Source organism: Meleagris gallopavo, chromosome 5 (genome assembly GCF_905368555.1).
Source record: "Meleagris gallopavo chromosome 5, MGAL_WU_HG_1.1, whole genome shotgun sequence".
NCBI lineage: Eukaryota > Metazoa > Chordata > Aves > Galliformes > Phasianidae > Meleagris > Meleagris gallopavo.
This window is the reverse complement of record NC_139408.1, coordinates 57,430,437-57,451,782: the sequence shown is the minus strand read 5'-3', so window position 1 is coordinate 57,451,782 and position 21,346 is coordinate 57,430,437. Positions and strand designations below refer to the sequence as shown.

At 47.3% G+C, this 21,346-nt stretch overlaps 1 protein-coding gene and 1 non-coding gene across 3 annotated transcripts; both read left to right on the top strand.

The window, feature by feature from the left end:
* Positions 1-9: 9 nt before the first annotated feature.
* On the top strand, positions 10-20,922 carry NEMF (nuclear export mediator factor). 2 transcript variants are annotated; one of them, XM_085225903.1, is made up of 33 exons: positions 10-151; positions 968-1,036; positions 2,140-2,242; positions 3,135-3,260; positions 3,341-3,489; positions 3,932-3,999; positions 5,145-5,231; positions 5,573-5,649; positions 6,346-6,416; positions 6,507-6,582; positions 7,621-7,683; positions 8,043-8,120; positions 8,471-8,679; positions 9,410-9,595; positions 10,052-10,115; positions 10,588-10,676; positions 11,296-11,399; positions 11,786-11,848; positions 12,590-12,702; positions 13,343-13,400; positions 13,904-13,962; positions 14,436-14,556; positions 14,646-14,913; positions 15,753-15,795; positions 15,881-15,930; positions 16,378-16,525; positions 16,864-16,941; positions 17,016-17,210; positions 17,813-17,845; positions 19,075-19,181; positions 19,259-19,302; positions 19,386-19,465; positions 20,607-20,922. In XM_085225903.1, exons 2-33 carry the CDS (start codon positions 978-980, stop codon positions 20,682-20,684), a joined length of 3,147 nt encoding a protein of 1,048 aa, XP_085082029.1. In that variant the 5' UTR covers positions 10-151; positions 968-977; the 3' UTR covers positions 20,685-20,922. The 2 variants fall into 2 exon arrangements, with proteins under 2 accessions (XP_085082029.1, XP_010710447.2); XM_010712145.2 differs by lacking the exon at positions 10-151 and adding an exon at positions 439-612.
* On the top strand, positions 17-316 carry LOC146544376 (signal recognition particle RNA). The gene has a single exon (XR_014883855.1).
* Positions 20,923-21,346: the final 424 nt, after the last annotated feature.

The following is a 21,346-nucleotide window of genomic DNA, read 5'->3' as shown; positions in this document are numbered from 1 at the left end:
TTGCCGTGGAGCCGCTGCCGGGCGCGGTGGCGCACGCCTGTAATCCCAGCTACTCGGGAGGCTGAGCCCGCCGGATCGCTTGAGCCCAGGAGTTCTGGGCTGCAGTGCGCTATGCCGAGCGGGCGTCCGCGCTAAGGCCGGCATCAATATGGTGAGCCCCGGGGAGCCGAGGCACACCAGGTTGCCTAAAGAGGGGTGAACCGGCCCAGGTCGGAAACGGAGCAGGTCAAAACTCCCGTGCCGGTCAGTAGCGGGATCGCGCCTGTGAATAGCCACTGCAGCGTAGCCTGGGCAACACAGAGAGACGCGGGTTCCTTTTGCCCGCCCAACGCAACTCTTTTGCCCACGCGCCCCCCGCAGCCCCCCGCCGCCCCTCCTGCGCACGGCACGGCGCATGCGCGCGGAGCGGAGCGCGCGTTCCGTCCCCGCGGCGGGAATTGGCACCGAGCGGCACCCGTAGCAGGCGTTGGCGCATGCGCGAGGGCGGCCGTGAGGGGCGGGCGGTGGCACCGGCAGCGGCACCGACACCGACATCAACGGCGGCACCGGCAGCATGAAGTCGCGATTCAGCACCATCGACATCCGCGCGCTGGTGGCCGAGCTGCGCTTGAGGTACCGCCTGCTGCCCGGTGTGTGCAAGCGGGGCCGTGTGAGGCGGCTCCGCTCTGCCCCCGTGCGAGCGGCCTCCTCCGTGCCCCTTCACACCGGCGTTGCTCTGCTGCCCGCCCGCCGTCACGGCTGCTGCTCCTGTACCCCCTGCTGCCCGCTCAGCTCTCCCGTTTGATCGTGGGGAAAGCCCCGCCGTCCCTCAGGCCGTGCCGTGGCGCTGAGGGCCGCAGCCAGTAACTCTGTGGTGATTTATCACCGCTCACTCTTATGTATATCTCAGTTATCCTGCTTTTTTCTTTTTTTTTCCTGACCCTTGTATGTATTGTGTTCTCCAAACTACGTGTTTTGTTTTTGGCAGCTTACTGGGAATGAGAGTAAACAACGTTTATGATGTGGACAATAAGACGTACCTTATTCGCCTCCAAAAGTAAGGATTTCTTTATGTTTCGTTACATTGTTGCTGTGTTTGTTGCATGAATGAACTGTGTTTCTGAGAAGTTTTCAGTGGGATTCTGTTGTTCCCTGATAAAATGCAGTGGTTGTTATTCTGGAAGTTCTTGCAAGATAGCCTGTGGTACAGGTGTGAGAAGAGGAAAAGTTAATAGAATCACATCACAGAATCCTAGAATGCCTGGGTTGCAAAGGAGCACAATGCTGATCCAGTTCCAACCCCCTGCTATGTGCAGGGTTGCCAACCAGCAGCCCAGGCTGCCCAGAGCCACATCCAGCCTGGCCTTGAATACCTGCAGGGATGGGGCATCCACAACCTCCTTGGGCAACCTGTTCCAGTGCCTCACCACCCTCTGGCTGGAAAACTTCCTCCTCATATCCAACCTAAACCTCCCCTGCCTCAGTTTTTAAAAGTGCAGCAGAAAATGTCCGGAAAGGTGGAGGAGCTCCCATAAGAGCACATGGATATGGGTGATATGGTTTTATGGTTTTTATGATATGGATATGGGTAGATATGGTTTTGTAGAATTACTGAGGTTGGTAAAGACCTCTAACATCTCCAAATCCAGCTGCCAGCCCACCCCACCCTGCCATACCCACTAAACCACATCCCTCAGTGCCATATCTTCACTGTTTGGAACACCTCCAGGGGCAGCTACCTCCCCTACCTCCCTGGGCAGCTGTGCCACTGCAGCACCACTATTTCTGAGAAGAAAACTCCTGATTTTGCCATGTTTTTGTGTATGAGGAAGGGAGAGAGAAGTAGTAGGAATGGAGAGTGGCAGTTCTATGAGTGACACCAGTGCCCGGGCAGTGGGTAGGGTGCATCATGTCTTCTGCTGCAGCCTGTGGCACCTGCCTGTCTCCAGTTGAGTGGGGAAGTTAACTCCAAAAGCATTTTGCTTGGTCTGTTATCTATAGATTTAAAGCACTATTTGCTGGTGTTCCTTGGTTTTTTCCACTGTTTCCTGTAAATGATGCACTGCTGGTTATGGTAGTTCCATCTCATTCCATTGCAGAATACTGTGTAGTCAGAGGTGGCTGCTCACATGCCAAATTCAGTCTTTGTTTTGTTAACAGACCGGACTGCAAGGCCACACTGCTGCTTGAATCTGGCATACGGATTCACACGACGGAGTTCGAGTGGCCAAAAAACATGATGCCATCTGGCTTTGCAATGAAGGTAAACGAACTGGTGTTTTCATTTTGGAGAGAATGCTAATTACAGAAAACAGCATTAACGTTCTGACCTCGGAGACAAGAAAACACTGAAGGGTTTATCTATTAGATCCTGATCAGGCAGGTGACTGAAGACATGGGAAGAGCAAATCCGGAGTTCAGATCATGTCGCTGATGCTCAGTGCCAGAAACATTGAAAATGTAGATTTGTGAATGCTAATATTAATGTGCTGAGCATTTTGTGAGCCACCCAGACTGTTCTGAATTTTACTCCAGTGAAACCCATGTGGTTCCAGTTGGATTGTCCAAATGTATTAATGCTGTGTTAAGAAGGTCTTTCTGTTCGGTCTGTTCAGACTTGGAGGGTTCAGGTCTTGCTGCAAGCTGCTGGTTGCATTCTTGTAGGCAGATCTGTGGGGATGCAGCTCACACAAATCTATATAGCCTGCTGCCTCTGGATGTGGTCTCACTGAGATGGCTCTGCAAAGACTCTGGGGTGGCTTTGCATGTCCTTTGTGGATACAGGATTAATCTTGGTTCTCTTTGTGATACACACTCTCTGAACTTTAATTAGCCACTCTCTTGTTGAGGTGACATAGATGACCTTGCTTTGAGCGAGCCAGCAGAACAAATAGCTGTTGAAATAGAAAAAATCTTTTGATGGTGACAATCATGTTGCCTGTAAATATCAAAGCATTATTATGTTTTCTAATAGCTGACCTATCTTTATATTACTAAGCCCAGCAGCATTTTTACTTTTGTAGTATTTGTATTGAGTAAGAAGCAGTCAGTGTTGTTGGAGGGGTTGACAGCTAAAACAAAAAAACAAATGTATATAAATGTCACAAGCAGATGTGTCTGCATCTTCTCACAGATGTTCTCTCTGCTATTGGCAGTGCCGTAAGCACCTGAAGACCAGAAGACTGGTCAGTGTGAGACAGCTGGGAATAGACAGAATTGTGGACTTCCAGTTTGGAAGCAATGAAGCTGCGTATCACCTGATCATCGAGCTGTACGACAGGGTGAGTGCAGAGCTCCAGCTGGTGTTCTGTAAGTGAACACTTGAGCACTTTGCTAAGGGCCTGCTGTGGTGTGCTTGCAGGGTAACATTGTCCTGACAGACCACGAATATCTCATTTTAAACATTCTGAGGTTTCGCACGGATGAAGCAGATGATGTCAGATTTGCAGTTCGGGAACGATACCCAGTTGACAGTGCAAAAGCACCCACCCCTCTGCCCTCCTTGGAAAGGTAATTGCTTTTTAATGGTGTATGTGTGGGAATAAACCTAAGTTACATATGGCTCTGTGTCCAGTTGGAGACTGGTGGTGGGTGGTGGCCCCCAGGGGTCCTTCTTTGGGCTGAGGCTCTTTGCCATCTTCATCAGTGACCTGGAAGATGGGATCCAGTGCACCCTCAACAAGCTTGTTGATGACACCAAACTGAGTGGTGCAGCTAATACAACAGAAGGAAGGAATACTGTCCAAAGGGACCTGGACAGGCTTGAAAAGTAGGCCTACTTGAACTTAATGATACTTTGAACTCTGAAAAGTGCTGTATCTGGGGCTAGTCTTCATGTACTACAGGCTACTTTGCCCTTTTAATACTGAAAATGTGTTGTTGCTTCTAAGCAATACAGTGTGATCTGAAAATCTGTTGTTCTTTCAAATGGCAACTCTTTTATCTTCTGTAGGTTAACTGAGATAATATCAGATGCACCCAAAGGAGAACAGCTGAAGAGGGTTCTTAACCCACATCTTCGTAAGTAGTGCTGTTTCATAAGGAAGAGAAACGAGGGCAATAGGTGATTCTGCACAGTCTTTTTATTTAAGTTTTCTTTCTTTTTTTTTTTTTTGGCAGTCTGCTTTTATGTATGTTAGAGAAATAATAAAATAAACCAAGCTTTTGAAAACAGATTTTAAAAGAAAATGTATTTAAAGCTGACTGCACAATGAGCCTTGCAGTGCTCCTTCAGTGAGGAAGATCTGGGGATAGTTCTGTTGGCCCTCCCCAGCAGGAGATGTAATGTACAGCCAGAGCAGGGATGTTGCTGGGGAGTGGCTGGGTGGTGCCCGTCCTGGGATGAGCACTGATATAAAACCAGGAGGCTTGACTTGTCTGTGTGGGTGTTCTCTGGTAAAGAGAAGTGAAGCACCCCATACCCCAGTTCTTCTGGCTGCAGAAACAGATTTAACTTGTTTGGCATGGTCAGAACAACAGATTTGGTTTATTCTCCCTGTTTGGCACTGTTGATAAATGCAGGGTGCCTGGCAGGCACCTTGAACAGCTTAAATCACACAATTTGCAGACCTAAGTGTTACTTTTCCCATTTCTTGTTTCCCCTTTTCACCACCTTTGTTCCTTTTTTTTCTCCAGCCTGCTTTCCTTCTAAAGAAACAACCTGTTTCTAATTACTTTCCTCTCATAGCAGAAACACTGATACTTTACCAGAGCAGTGTCTCAGTCCCAGTAGTCATGCTTTAGAGGCTTCTGATCATTGAGCACCTTTGCATTTAATGTCTTAGCTTGCACTTTTCTTCCACTTGTTTACACAGTCTCTTTTGGAACCATTCAGCATTTTCAGCATCACTCAGTCTTAAACCCTTCACACTTCCAAGTGATCCCAAGCATCCCTAATTTGCTAAAAACTCATCAGAGCCCTGTCAGTTCTGCACAACCAGCCAGCATTTCTGAGGGCAGCTTCAGGAGTCCTGCTCACCTGTTCACCATAGATTCTGCCTTCTGAATTTGGGAGCACAGTGCCCTTACTCTCTGCAGTCTGAGGATTGACCATATATCCTGGCCAAGGCTTGTTGAAATGCTTTCTGTGCTGATCTGAATGTGAATGCAGATTTCACTGAGTGTTTTCAGGAGGTGGTTATCTTTATTTTTCATTTTTTAAATAGCTTATGGAGCCACTCTCATTGAGCATTGCCTTATAGAAGCTGGATTTTCTGGTTATGTCAAAATAGATCAACATATGGAAAGTAAAGGTACGTAGGAAATAATGTCTTGGAGGTTGTACTCATTTCTATGTCTACGTAATATTTTTTTTCAAAGAGATGAGTATTCCTTAAACCTGTAGTTCTGATCACATTATATGCTGTAATGTAATATTGGGACCAACCTGGTCCACATTAAACTCTAGGATTGTGAATATACTGGAAATAGAACACAGGGCTCCTATGGCAGGGCCATGTCATAGCTGGAACTTAATTGGAGGAGCAGTTGCCTGGGTCCTTTGTTGATCTGCTGTAGTGCTGTATTTAGATTAAAAACATCTTTCTTTTCTAGATGTTTTAAAATATTCCTCTCCTCCCCTTTCTCACTTCAGAAAATATTGAAAAAGTACTTAGTGCTTTAGAAAAAGCAGAAGAATATATGACACTCACTGAGGATTTCAATGGAAAGGTAGGTCTCAGCTGGGCCATCAGTTCTGCAGGGACTGCAGAACTGAACTGATAGGAAGCATTGCTCAGCACTTGCCTGTTCCTGGCAGTATCAGCTCCAGATTCTGTTCTGGAACCTTGGGCTCCAGCTAGGGGGAAAAAAAGGGTATTCCTTGCATTTTACTACCTTCCTTTACAGCATTTAAATAATTCACAAGCAGATTATGTAGCATGCACTTGTGCTGTCACAGCATGTAACGCTCTTCTGCATGTCAACCATGCGTTTGTGTGGAGAGCTGTAGGGTAGTTCTGAGGTCTGTAAGGTAAGCTCACCATTGTTAGTGGAGTATGTTGGAGTGGAGAGCAGCAAGCAGTCAGGACTTTGTGCTACAAAGGAGCCCAGAGGGTGGTGACCACACTATTCATAGGTTGCCCAAGGAGGCTGTGGATGCCCCATCCCTGCAGGCATTCAAGGCCAGGCTGGATGTGGCTCTGGGCAGCCTGGGCTGCTGGTTGGCGACCTGCACACAGCAGGGGGTTGGAACTGGATGAGCACTGTGCTCCTTTGCAACCCAGGCCATTCTAAGTCTCTCTGTCAGAGTGCATTACTGTCATGGGCTGCATGATAGATTAGCACCTGAATCTTGCTGCCTTCTCAAGCTAAGGGGGATTCTTTTCAAAGGCCAATGCTGATAGACGTATTTATGCACTCCTTCAGGGTTATATTATCCAGAAGAAGGAGAAAAAGCCAAGCCTGGAACCAGATAAACCAGCAGAAGATATCTACACGTAAATATCTGAAGTATTTATTTCCTTTTCTACTAGTCTGCGTGACTTAAATTAGTTTTCAGGTGATAATATCAAATGTGTATTTTACAGATATGAGGAATTTCATCCTTTCTTGTTTTCTCAACATTCAAAATGTCCCTACTTGGAATTTGACTCATTCAATAAGGTACAGTGCTTTTGCTGATGCTGTACTTTTAATTGCTTTAATTGACTGATACTAAGAAGAACAATTGAAAACTAGTGCAGGAGTTGCTGATGAAAACACAGGCCTTGGAAGAGCTGATGAATTGAATGGATAAATGTTTACACAGAAAAGGCTAAATAAAATAGGGCTTTAGGCTACTGTTGGGCAGGACTGCCTTTGCTGACTCAGTTGATAGGCCCTGTAGGTGAAATAATGGAGTGTTCTGAACCTGCAGGGCTGTTGGCTGTCACCAGTCCTGGTCAAACATGTTGTGAGCGGGGAGTTCAGATCTCAAGTTATTGCTGGAGAGAAACAATCATTTCCACCATCACAGTGACTATTTTGGAGGCCTGAAATGTCCAGTTTGCCATGTCCTTGAGTGCAGTCCTTCCTGGTCCTTGGCTCATTAACGTTACGTGGAATCATTAACGGGTCCCTGACCTTCATCTTCAGAGTTCTCAGTTCCCTTTCCTGCCCTGCTGCCTGAGTTTCTGTCATCTTCTTCACAGCACTGATGGTCTGAGCAGCCTGAAACTATTCTGCCTTTTGTTTTAACTGCAGTTATCTGGAAACTGGAGCAGCCCACCAGGAGCAGTCCTTAGCCATAGTTTCTAGGCTTTCTTTAGTTTGTTGTTGGTTTTTTTTTTTTTAAATGACTTATTGAAGTAGCAGGAATTCAGGGCACATAGGTCAATAATTGCAATCACAATCTGCAGAGCACACTGTGTGAAACAGCAGGTTCCATTTCATCATTTTGTAATAAAAAATGCAGGCCCTACTTTGGCCAGCTAGTTACTGTCATGCACAGCCCACAGCTTGTAGCAGGACGTATCCTTGATGGCCTTGCTGAACTCATCTCCTGCAAAGGTAAAATGGAGAATGTTACTGAACCTTGTTTGAGTTTATCTCCTCTTTTAGTGCTCTGCAGTCACCTCTGTTGTGCTGAACCTTCCCTGCCTGCTTGTTGCTGGTATAGGATAATGCAACTTGGAGATCCTTCAAACTGATTTTCTCTTGCAGGCAGCAGATGAGTTCTACTCCAAGCTTGAAGGACAGAAAATCGACCTGAAAGCATTGCAGCAGGTATGCTGTCATGGAGATGGAGCACCTGAGGTGGCTCTCTGAGCTTTGAGTGCTTCATTGGGACATTCTGATTCTGTAGTTGGAGGTGGGGGAGGTATTGCTTACTTATTTGTGCTATGGAGATGCTGAGTCAGTGGAGAATGGATTTCAGACTAGGTGATGTAGTAATTAGTTCTGCAATGCAAGTAATTATGTTAGCACCAGTATTTTGGTATCTTTGCTTCTCTTATGCTGTTGTATTTTTCTTTTCTGGAATGCTGTATTGAGTATCTTACAGTGATTAGATGACAAGATGTCATTTATATATATATATATATATATGTATATCTTTTTTTCTCCTTGTTAATCTTGTATGAAAGGAAAAACAAGCATTGAAGAAGCTTGAAAATGTCCGTAGAGATCACGAGCAAAGACTGGAAGCTCTTCAGCAAGCTCAAGTAAGACTGGAATTTTGTATCTAGGAAGATACAGAATTGTACCTGCTGGTCATGGTTGCTGTGGTCAGCATTAGACCCCAAAGTGAGCCCTGCTGTTGTCCTGTAGCCCACCAGGGAGGCCAGCCCTGCACAGTGGGCCTCTGCTCTCATACAAATGCTTTGTACTTCCCTTGCCAAAACTTACTTGTGCAACTCTGCTTGCAAGGGTCAAGTTGACCATTGCCCACTGTGTCTGCTTCTGTGCCATTCATGAATTTTGTCTCAATATTAATTACTTCTGCTAATTTAAAAATATCTCTGAGTATGTGTTCAGCTTCAGTGGGTATCAATCTCTTTTTTTTTACCTTAAGGAAGTCGATAAGATAAAAGGAGAACTGATAGAAATGAACTTGGAGATCGTCAACCGAGCCATCCAGGTGGTGCGGAGCGCGTTGGCCAACCAGATAGACTGGACAGAGATTGGAGCAATTGTTAAGGAGGCTCAGGCACAGGGAGACCCCGTTGCAAATGCAATCAAAGAATTAAAGCTTCAGACAAATCACATCACAATGCTGTTGAGGTGAGTGCATTGCAGGTCATCCATACCAAATGGCTGCATGATGTGAGCTGCACGGGAGATGAGTGTCTTTTTAGCTTGTAAATTGTTACTGAAGCTATTGTGTTCTATTTACAAGCTGTATGAAGAGAACATGGCTTCGTGAGCGAAGATGGATGCCTTCTTTTTTGCTTTCAAAAATAATAATAATTTAGTTGCTGTAATTATTAATGTATCTGGCATTTTTAAGAGTCTGTCTGACTGCATTCTAAGTCATTGGAAGGTGTCATAAAGCAGTAGAGATCCAGACCACCCTTATATTAGCCAGCAATTAGCTGTGCATGTTTTGCTAATTACTTTGGTCTAAAATTCCTATGAGACCCTGCTCCTTTCAGTGCTAAAAGCAGTCCTGTGAGAGGCTGATGGTTCAGCAATGTAGCTGCTGTGAGCTGCAAGTTTTGGTGCTGGTTCTGTTAGAAGTTCTGGTAACGAGATGCTACTGGGAATGTTTTTACACAGGTTTGAATGCTGTATCATGACACTTTTAAAAAAATAAGAGAGAGAAAAAGAAGTGAGACTCTTGTGCTATGCAGACATAGCACAGCTGTGCTGAGGTGGATTGAATGTAGCAATGAGGAGCAGATACAAATCCCAGCTAATATTTGCTCAGTGTACCTGCTTGAAGTAAGAATGCAATTGCAATGAGGTTAACAAATAATCAGTTTTCTTAATCACATGATACCATGTTTTTTAGGAACCCATATGTATTATCTGAAGAGGAAGAGGAGGGGGAGGATGCTGACTTAGAGAAAGAAGAAACAGAAGAGCCCAAGGGCAAAAAGAAAAAAAATAAAAACAAGCAGTTGAAGAAACCTCAGAAAAACAAACCATCGTTAGTTGATGTTGATCTCAGTTTGTCTGCATACGCCAATGCCAAGAAGTAAGGTTCAGTGTGCTTTGTTAGTACAAGTTTCTGTGTATTGCAGTTGTTACTGATAATGCACAGGAAGGGCTCTGTCTGTATCTTCCTGAAAAGAAACATTAGAAATTGAAGTGGGTAGATTGCCACGAGGTGTAGGATGTGCATTTTCCTGCTCAAAGTGCAGTGTCTCAGAGTTGCACAGCAGATATTCTCCAGCTGTGGCATTAATGTAAGTTTGAGTACAATTCTGGGCAGTGGCAGAACGTGGCTACTTCTTGTCACACAACAGTCCAGGCACTCTGTCAGTCTGAGAAGGAAGTCACTTTGGCTGCTTTCCTCATATAAGGAGATCCAAAGATCTGGGCTAAAGAATACTGTCTCCAAATAGAATGTTTACAACAAATGTAAGGAATCATGAGAAATGCATTCTAAAAACACTGGGATTTCAAGCATAAACAAACTTGTCTTTTGCAGGTACTATGATCACAAGAGGCACGCAGCTAAGAAAACACAGAAGACAGTAGAAGCTGCAGAAAAGGTATTTGTCTTTGTTTTTACAAGGTATTTGAAAGCCAAGTCCCTGTCACTGATATGTGGATAAGCCTCCCCTAGTTTAAGTAGTTCTGATGAGACCTGAAAACTGAGGACAACCAACCAGTGTTGTATTGTTGTTAAGCTCTCAAAGTGACTGAATAAAGGAGAGCAGGTGCCTGCTGTGCTGTTTGGTCAGCACTGTGAGTGCCTGGAGGTGCTGACACAGCTGTCATTACAAAGGCAGCAGTGGGAAGTCAGTGGGAATCCTTATGCTCAACCAACAGACAGCTGTGATGATTTTAGCCTTCGTCTTGTTCTGTGCACGAAGGGAATGTGGGCTTGCTATTAGCAGATTGCAGAGCCTGCACTCTCAAAAAAAGGTCAGAGAAATTGCCTATTGCTTTTCCTGCTGCCCATTTAGCAGTTCTGTGATTCCTGTGCTGGCAGATTGGGATCATGCTTTTTTGTCTAAATAGGCATTTAAATCAGCTGAGAAGAAGACGAAGCAGACACTGAAGGAAGTTCAGACAGTTACCACCATTCAGAAAGCAAGAAAGGTCTATTGGCAAGTACAGTTTTGTTGTTATTATCTGATGTGTTGGGGACATGCACAAATCTGAAACATTTGTGTCAGTCTGACTTCACGAGCTTAGCAGTGGAGCTGAGTATGATTTCTGAGCATTACAATTTGCACTCTGCCTCCTTGCAGTTACTCATTTGAGTTTCTGACCTGATCCTGGTAGTGCCTTTGCCTGGGAAGGTTCTTTTCCATGGATATGGTTTGTAGTTGAGCTGAGTTTTTGTACTTAGCACAGCTAAGTGGGTTTAGAGAACTCCTCTGTTACTTTCTGGCAGCTCAGTATCTGTGACGTAGTGGCAGTTGATTTTAACAAATGAAGAAAGGTTTGTATAATTTGATAACTAAAGCATTAAAAACAGAAGCTGGGCTTTTTCGGTAGCAGTACTTATTTAATCTCAAAATAGTGTTGGAAGCAATGCTGTATTTGTATCATGCCTTGTCTGTGTGCCCCAGGCACATGGATGGATATGAAGCTGTTTGTGGTGTCTTTTATACATCATAGATACTAAGATGAATATTCCCTGACTTAGGCACACAAAGTACCTCTGTAGCATCCTGTTAGTTCCAGGTGTTTTTCATGCAGTGCTTTGGTGTGATCTGGCAGGTTTGAGAAGTTCCTGTGGTTCATTAGCTCTGAGAATTACCTCGTTATTGCTGGAAGAGATCAGCAGCAGAATGAGCTGATTGTGAAGCGGTATCTTAAACCAGGTGAGTAATTAAGGAGAATATTATCAGTTTCTTTTTCTCTGGTTGACCAAGGATGATGCAGGGAGGTCTGACTGCTTTGTTGTTAGGCTGAGACTTTGGCAAAAGGGCTTTTGGTGATCGTGAGTCCTGAGGACTGTGTGTGTGTGGTGTCTGCTGAGTGCTGTGGGAGGCTGCACCCTGCAGTAAGAGTGGGTTGGGTGGACTCTTGTCTGGAGCAAATGAGCTGATCCTGCCTGGGGCATCTGGGGTGGGCTGAAAGACTCTTCCCATCCTGTTGTTTGCAGACAGGAGAGCTGCTTCCCACTGGTACCAGGAATCTTTGCCTTAGCTCTGGTGGTCTGTGTGGTTACCACATACATGACTGACTTGAGTCTTTTCTTTTCCAGGGGACATATATGTGCATGCTGACCTCCACGGAGCCACAAGCTGTGTGATCAAGAATCCAACAGGTACTTTGTGTGGGGCTGATTGGGGGGCTTGTAGAAGCCTCAAAACACTGCATTGCATGTCTGAGTCCAGCCCAGCGAGCTCCTTCCCCCCTCACTGCAGCACCCAATTCCAGCAGGGGTTTCAGTTGGACATGAGAGGCTTCAGTCCCTCCGAGATCAGATTCTCACCACCCGAAAGTGCTTCCCAGCCATGGCTGGCTGTTTGTGCTTGTTCACTTGAGCTCCTGGTGGGAAGGAACAGCAGAGCTTTGCTCACTGAGAGAAGCAGTAACTGATGGCAGAAGTTTTGGTGCAAGTGCTTTGCTGCTGGTTGCAGGGACTGGAGACCTGCCGAGACTTCTGTAGCTGGCATGAGCAGTTTGGGTGCTGGCAGAGGGTGCTAATCTCAGCATGGAAGTGTTAGTGCAGTTGTACGTGTCTTATGGGAGATCAGCTGTGCAAACCTTTGCCCTGTTCATGGCCAGTGGCAGAAATAGGCCGTGTGAGCAATGCACTTATTGCTGCCTTGCAGAGCTGTGTTAAGGAGGGACCAGTAGCAATGTCTGGCTTCAGCCTCTGCTGAGGAGCTGTGAAGAGCAGCCGCGGATGCTGCTTGTGCCTCACAGCTTAGGCAGCCCATGCTGTCACTGCCCAGTGCCCTGGGAAGTCCACACACTGGGTTAGGGTGCGTGTGGAAGTTGAGGGATGACATCTGTTGTGGGTGTATTGCATTCGCTGATGTACTGGGTGTTCCTGTTGTAGGTGAACCGATTCCTCCACGGACCCTGACAGAGGCAGGCACGATGGCCTTGTGCTACAGCGCTGCCTGGGATGCCCGTGTCGTCACCAGTGCTTGGTGGGTCTCCCACAACCAGGTAAGGACACTCGTGCATGACCTTGGCAGTTAGAACATCTGGAGAAGCTGCTGTGGCTCTGTCTGGGAACTGCTGGATGGGGCTGGAACTGTTCTCTGTCAGTGCTCCTTGCAGGTTCTCCCTGAGTGCTGCAATCAGGGTAGAGTTGGGCAGGTTAACCTCTGATATGATGTGAGCATGGTAGAGGAAGTGTTGCAAGCCTGTCGTCTTACTACTGAAGGGGCATCACTTCTATTAAAAAGAAATTTTAGAAATAGCCTCTTTTTTTTTCTTTTTTTTTTTTTCACTTGGGCTTCTAGCTTGTGTCTTAACCGTGGTCTGAATGCATTTCTAAGTTGCTCAACTGTAAGTGTAGAGAGATTACAGTAAGCTGAAGGTTGCAGAGTCTTTTGTGTTCCTATTGCCTGACTAGCTCAGGTCCTCACCAGCACTTCTAAATGTAGTGCCAGTAGTGTGCAGCTGAACTGGAACAACTTTTAGGGAAACGTCCTACAAAGGACAGAAAAACCCTTGGATATGGAGTTCTTACAGAAAGCTATTCCCAGAAGTTAAAAACGTGGCTTGCTAGAACATTGCTGTTGTGGTGCTGTTATTACATAACGCTGATCTCCTGTGACATACTTACATCATGTTCTTCTAGGTTTCTAAAACTGCACCTACAGGAGAATATCTCACTACTGGAAGCTTCATGATCCGAGGTGAGGCACAAAGCAGCAGTGCAATGATGTTATGAACTGTTTTCCCAGAATCACAAAGTGGTTGGGGCTGGAAAGGACCTTGAAGCTCCTGCAGCCCCTGCTGTGGGCAGAGCCTCTCCCTGCAGCTCAGGCTGCCCAGGGCCCCATCCAACCCATCCCTGGGCACTGCTGGGAATGGGGGCATCCATTTTGCCTGAAGTGCTGTGCTGCAATGGCAGGGCAATGCCCTGAGCTGCCCCATTGCTGTGACAGCCTGCACTTCTCACAGTCTGTTCTGAGCAGTCCAGACCAAATACTAGGTAGCATCTGCTAGCTGGGGCCCTGGACAGAAGATTGTTAGCTGAGCTGTTTTGGTTTCTCCTGTTCTGCCCTCATCCAAAAGCTAGAACAAGCCCTGGGGTAACTTCTGGCAGCCTAAAGCTTCTAGTGAAAATGACTTTAAAAAATACTCCATCTAACACAGCTGTTGAACCTCTTCATGAGACTCTGTCTTTGTTTTTCAGGGAAGAAGAATTTTCTTCCACCTTCATATCTGATGATGGGCTTTAGCTTCTTGTTCAAGGTACTGCTTTTTCTGTGCAGCTCTTGCTGCCTTTTGTAATTTGTTTAAGATGTTGGAAACCTATTTTCTAGTTGGCAGTATATTCCCAATTACCTTTTTTCTCATTTGAGCATATCCCATAAAATGCTTCTTGCTGAAGATTACTTCTCTCTCATTTCCATTTCTCCCTGGTTTTTGTTGTCTTCATGTAAATCAAACACACTGTTAACATGATTGTCTCTGCTGGATTTTTGCACTAGCTCTGTTTGAGGCCTGTGTGTGCCTGCTCTTCGGGCAGCAGTGAGTGCCTCTTTGCTAGCTGCACTTGCTGGGTTGTCAGAATAGGTTTAAATTGTGCTGATTTAGTTTTACTGCCCTTGGAATGACAAGAAGTGTTCAAAGGGAACGAGTAAGGCTGAGTCAGGTGCTCTCCAAATAGGCTAGAGAACCGTGGTGGAGCTGGTGCTGGCCACATATGGGTGCTTTGTTGTCAGGTGGATGAAAGCTGTGTTTGGAGACACCGAGAAGAAAGGAAGATCAAAGTACAGGATGAGGATCTGGAAACGGTTTCCAGCAGTGCCAGTGAGCTGGTGTCAGAAGAAGTGGAGCTATTAGGTACGGTGTACACTGCTGACAGAGGCAGCTGTTTGGCTCACTCTGCCATTTCTAATGTGAGCTGTGTTTTCCTCACCTGTGTGCCCCAGAAGGAGGAGATAGCAGCAGCGAAGAGGACAAGGCAGAGTGTCACGAAGCACCAGAAGATGTGGAAGCCACAGCTGAAAATAATGGTGACGAGAATGTTGCTGACCTTGACCAGGACAGAGTAAGCACACCTCCTGTGCCAGAGGGTGTCTCTGAAGAGGATGATGGAGAATCTGAAGTGGAACATCCAGAGCCACAGAGTGAAGTGAAAGAGGAAGAGGTGAATTACCCAGATACAACAATCGACCTGTCACATCTTCAGTCTCAAAGGTAAGCAAAGCAGCAGCTGCGTTGATCAGCACTGTGAGCCCTCCTGAGGTTCTCCATACTGCTCAAATGCTGCCAGGACCAGGGCTGTGATAAGGTGCTGTCACTCTGTGATGCTCAGCTATGCAGGCTGTCAGGTGCAGGGCAGTAACCTGCACTGTGATAGTGCTGCCATGCTGTGTACCATTCCCTGCCCCTTCCCTACAGAGCTTTCCCTTTGTCCCACCTCCTAAAGTACACACATAGCTGCCCATTCCATAGTGAAGGTCCCCATTTGTTAGTGCCTGTTTTGGCCCAAACATCCCTCAATCACCCACACACTGATTTTGCTCCTCGGAAGATGGCTGCCCCGCTTTTCTCTGCAGAGCCATTCAGACCCAGAAACCTGAGTGATTGGTGCTAAGCTACTGCTCTGCACATAGCTGTGAGATGAGCTCATCTCCCTGGCCTCTCTGGAAATGGAACTCCTCAGAGGGTGTAAAGCAGAGTGACTGAGTGGGTGGAAGCAGGCAGCCGTTGTAGGGAATACCATGGCCAGTCAGGGTTGTTGTGCATGAGCACTCAGCATCAGGGTGTTCACACAGTGTGTTTTCATTTAGTGTATATTATGTACAGGCTACCCTTGTTGTATTGGTGTGTGTATTTAGGACAGTCTGGCAGAGATCTTGCTTTGTAAACCAAATCTCAATATTGCTGCCCTTTTCTGTTCACCCAAGCTAAATTTTTGAAGTAGAAAGCCAGGTGCAGTGTAACCAGGCTGGCTTACATCTGGGGTGTGGGTGTGTGTGCAGGGTTGAGTTGCTCTTCGTCCACTGATGGGCTCTGTTTTGATCTCCCTTCAGATCCCTGCAGAAAACCGTCCCCAAAGAGGAAGAACCCAACTTGGTAAGGTCCCAGTTCAGGTGTGGGGCAAAAATCAGTGTCACCTGCTGCTGCACATGGTGTGCTCTAACTGTGTTTCACTTCTTAGAGTGATAGCAAGTCCCAGGGGCGAAGACATCTGTCTGCCAAGGAGAGGAGGTGAGAGCATCTCCGTGTTTGGGGTGAGATGAATTCCTTCCTCCTCCTCATTCCTTCTTCAGGGAGCAGAGTGGCTGGGATTGGAAAATGGAATCTGGGGATCAGTGCATTCTTTGTCATCAGGATACCTAGAACCCTCTATCTGGGTTTGAACTGGTTGACAGGAGCCCTGTGAACACAGCTATGTCAGAGATGTCACCGGCCAGCCAGCAACTGAGGGGCTGGGAGGCTGTAGGAGGTGATCACTCAGTTGGGGGTTCCAGCTCCAGCAGTTAATGGAGTTCTTTGCATACACATAAGTTTGAGGTTTTACTGAGAAAGGGTAATTTCCAGTGGATGTGCCTCAGGCTCCCTGTGGCTGGGAAGCAGAGTGCTAGTGCTGGCAGGAGAGCAGCAGCCTCCCTCGTGGTAGCAAGAGGTCTTATGACAAGTGATTGTTTTCCTTAGAGAAATGAAGAAAAAGAAGCAGCAAAATGACTCTGAGAACTTGGATCCGCCTGAAGAGAGGCAGAAAGACACGGAGACACAGCGTCCCCCCCCTCCCAACACCACTAAGGGTGTGCCAGCCCCTCAGCCCATCAAACGGGGACAGAAGGTGAGCAGGTTTACCCATGAGCTGAGCCATTGCCACGTGAAATGTGGGCTCATCCCCTACACATGGAGAAATCTGGGGTTTCCCTGGGATGTCCATAGTTTCTGACTCTTGGTGGAACTCTTGATGGTTTCAGGAGGACGGTGCTGCTCTGAGAGCACTGAGCATGTGGTGCTGCTCTCACTGAATGCAGCGAGTCCCTTGGTTGCTGCTGAACTGCTTGGAGAGAGGCTTGGAAGACCTAAAAGGGGTGTGTGTGTGGGCACAGCATTTAGTTCTTTATGGGTGCAAAGCTGTGCAAAAGTCAGTTCCTAAAGCTGTTGGTGCACTTTCTTCTTTAGAGTAAAATGAAGAAGATGAAGGAGAAGTACAAGGACCAGGATGAGGAGGACCGGGAGCTCATCATGAAGCTGCTGGGGGTGAGTGAAAGGAGCTCTGCCCCCCTGTGGTGCTGCAGTTGCTGGCTCTGACTGCCTCTTATGTGCAACCCCAGTCTGCAGGGTCAAACAAAGAGGAGAAAGGGAAAAAAGGGAAAAAGGGGAAGATGAAAGAAGAACCGGTGAAGAAGCAACAGCAGAAATCCAAGGCTGTGCATCACGGTGCTGGAGGGGGCAAGGAGATGCTGCCAGGAGGAGTCCTGCTGCATGAGTCTGAGGACCCAGCCCTGGAGGAGCAGCAGGACGAGAAGGTGAGCAGTAGTGTGCTGCCTCTTCTCTCCTGTCCACACATCTGTTCCTTCTCACTCGCTGCTGTGGTCTCCTGGTGCTGTGTAGTGCAGTTCTGCCCAGGTGGCTGAGCTGGTTTTTGGGGTGCTGGTGGAGATGAGCATGCCTAACGCCCTGTCTCCAGGAGCCCTTTGGTTTCCAGAAGCAGCAAAAAGACCCTGCAGCAATCCATGTGTGTGCTGTGTTCTCAGCACAGCCAGGAGGAAGGTTTGAGTACATCACCAGACTGCCAAGGATCCGGTTAATTCAGTACCTCCCACTCGGTGCAGCTGAAGTGCAGCTGAGAGCTCCCCAGCTCTGAGGTTGTGAATCAGTATCTCTGAATCACAGCCCATCTCTCTCCTCCCAGTTTGGTGTGTGCCAAGCTAATGAGGAGTTCTGAAAGAAATAGCCTTCCCCCACCTACATGAAAATGCTCTTTTTACCTTTAAAATAATTTATCTCTGCAATGAGAGTTTGGCTTTTTGTGTCGTGCTGATGAAAGAACTGATTTTCTCCACAGGCTCAGGGATGAACAAGCAGGTATGTGCTCATTTCAGCTCTATCTTTTTTTCTGTGTTGACAGGATGAGCAAGACCAGGATCAGCCAGGAGTGGAGGTAAAAATGTTCTCATCTTTGAAACTCCAAAATATGCTGAGAAGGGTTTACTCCCCCTCAGAGCTGTTGGGCCGTGCTGTAGCACGCAGCTCTGTGTCAGCAGCACCAGAGGCACAAACCTGGCTCTCAGCAGGTTGGGACTGGAATGGAGGTTCATGTGCTGAGCCCTCCAGAAGGGTTTGGTTCTGCTCTTAGGGCTCCCTCTGTGCTCGAGGCTATTTGAACCCAGCTTTCTTCTTACACTGTTTATCACATACCACATTCCCTTATGGAAACTGTCTGAATTGAAGGTTGGCTCTTTGGAGGTCTTTGCACTACTCAGTAGTAGGTGGCTCTGGGCTGGAGGGTGACTCAGGTTGATGCAGTGCAGTTTGATTCAGTTTGATTATTTACATTTAAAAAAAAAAAAAAGCTTCAAAGTGTTGTATATACAACTATAGGCTGTGGGTGTTGCCCAAGGCTGGTCATTAGCTGAGTCCTTAAAACCTTTAATTAAAAGATAACGGTAGGAGGGAGCTTTTGGTGACCCTGTGAAGATGTGACTGCATTTGGGAGTCTCATTTGGGTCACTGAAAACTGAGGTCTGTCCTGCTGCAAGTGATGTGACTTCAGTAATGATAGAATCATGGAATCACAGAATGGCCCGGGTTGGAAGGGACCTCAAGGATCACGAAGCTCCAACCCCCCCCAAACCACAGGCAGGGCCACCAACCTCCACATTTCACAGCAGCCCAGGCTGCCCAGGGCCCCATCCAACCTGGCCTTGAACACCTCCAGGGATGGACGGGGCATCCACAGCCTCTCTGGGCAGCTGTTCCAGCACCTCACCACTCTCACAGCAAACAACTTCCCCCTCACATCCAACTGAAATCTGCCCTCCCTCAACTTCAAACCATTTCCCCTTGTCCTGCTGTTATCTCCCCTTTCCAAGAGCTGACTCCCCTCCTGTCTGTAGGCTCCCTTTAGGTACTGAAGGCTGCAATGAGGTCACCCCGCAGCCTTCTCTTCTCCAGGCTGGTCTGTCATGAGTTACAGGTTGGGAATTAAATGCCAGTGAGGAGAGCGGTGAGCTTGAATTTAGCAAACCTTGGTAACCACAGCGGGAGGTTTGTCACATGGCACCTGCGGGTGGTGGGAAGGGAACACCATCCAGCTTCCCCATGACATGGGGTGGTTGTTTTGAGTTGGGTGCTGCTCCTGCTGTCACAGTGTGTCTCCTTCCCCTTCAGGATGGCACAGCCCTGCTGGACTCACTGACAGGTCAGCCTCATGCTGAGGACATCCTGCTCTTTGCTGTGCCCATCTGCGCTCCCTACACGGCCATGACAAACTACAAGTGAGTTGCAGCTTTGTTGTAGAGGAGGTTTGGGGGCATTCGGCCCTGGGACTGACGGAAACTTTTCTTTCTGAAAGGTACAAAGTCAAGCTCACTCCAGGCACCCAAAAGAAAGGAAAAGGTACTGTATTAAAGCAGATGAATCCTCAGTGCTGAAAGCCAGAACACGTTTCAATCTTCAAAATCTTTCCCGTGTTTTTACAGCTGCAAAGATTGCCTTGCATAACTTCATGCAATCCAAAGAAGCTTCTGCAAGGGAAAAAGACCTGTTCCGCAGTGTTAAGGTGAGTTTCTCTTGCACACATGTGAGAGCAGCAGAGAAATGGCCCACTGTTGTTGTGTTGGGGGTAAATACTTCACAGAACAAATGTGTTACAATCATAGAATTCTAACAGGTTGGAAAAGACCTTAAGGATCATCGAGTCCAACCTCATCCTAACCATCCTACCTGAACTCTAACAGCCCTCTGCTAAATCATGGCCCTGAGCACCACATCCAAACTGTTTTTAAACACATCCAGGGATGGTGACTCAACCACCTCCCTGTGCAGCCCATTGCAGTGCTTAACAACCCTTTCTGTAAAGAAGTTTGTCCTGATATCCAACCTAAACCTCCCCTGCTGCAACTTGAAGTCATTTCCCCTCGTCCTGTCACCAGTGAGAAGAGACCAGCCCTGCTCTTGCTGTAAGCACCTTTCAGATATTGGAAGAGAGCAATAAAGTCTCCCCTCAGCCTCCTTTTCCCCAGACCGAACAGCCCCAGTTCCTTCAGTCTCTCTTCATAGGCCACATTCTCCAAGCCCTTCCCCAGCCTTGTTGCCCTTCTTTGGACCTGCTCCAGCACCTCCACGTCCTTTCTGTACTGAGGTGCCCAAAACTGAACACAAAACTTGAGGTGAGGCCTCACCAGTGCTGAGCACAAGGGCAGGATGATCCCTAGCACTGCTCATCACACCATTCCTGATACAAACCAGGATGCCACTGACCTTCTTGGAAAGGTCAGTGGTGCTCCTCAGTACTGCTGGGGGAGATTTACTGCTTAGGGTGGGAGGAGTTCATAGAACGTGAGCTTCACCAGCATCGCTGGGCTGTAGGTTTCTGTTCTGTGTCTCTTGATCAGGATAATATCTGACAAAAGCATCATCTGCATAAAACCTGGTTTTGGGAGGCCATTTCCATTCCCACTGGCTGTGGTGTGGGGAAGTCATTGACACAGTGACCCCCCACATTGTGCCCAGAAAACCAGCGAGAGGTTCTACATGAACAAGCAACGGTGAGAGCAGCAGCCTGATGACAGCCCTGCATTCTCTGAGGGGAACTGGGCATACTGGTTCATGCTGGCTGACTCAGAAACATTGCCTGGGGAGGAAGATGTTTATAAATCCATTTCTGTACATTCATTTTTTTCATCTCTGATGTTTTGTAGGATACTGACTTATCAAGAAATATTCCTGGTAAAGTGAAAGTGTCTGCACCGAATCTGCTGAACAGGAAGAAGAAGTGAATGGGTATTTGAGTTTCACCACCAAACTGCAGCTGTGCATCGAGATGGGTGCCTGCAGGTGGGGCAGTCAGCCCTGCCTCACTGCTGCCATTCGGCTGCATTCAGCTTCCCTGGCAGCGAGCAGCTGTGGACCAGTTCCCCCATCACAGTTTAGATGGACTCTGACAACTCCATTGCTATAGATAGCATCCAAACATGGAAGTAAATTGCTGGCCTCTGGTCAGTGATGTGCTGTCAAGCTGTGTGCTCTCTAATGCTTTCCCCACCTTTCTCTGGCTTCCTCTGGGCTAAGGTATGCCCTGATTTCCTGCAGCACAACATGAGATGTTCTGCTTCCACCCAAACTACCTCTTTCCCCTGCAGGGGATGGGAGCTCCTAGTAGAGATGTCTCAGTGAAGAATATGCTTGACTTGAGAAAAGAGAGTTATTTTCCCCAAAATACAGCATGGAGGCAGGCCAGGAGATAAAAATTCCAGCTCCAGCACTTCCCCAGCTCCCAGCAGTGCAACCCTGTGCTGTGTAACTCTCACCACTGTGCAAAAGAGCAGCACGCAAGAAGAGCAGAATGAATCCATGTGCAGCTGCTCATCAGCATAGCCTGGAGGTCTCAAACTCTCTTCACACCACTGTGAGCGCTCCCAGAAGCCCCAGCTAAAGCTTG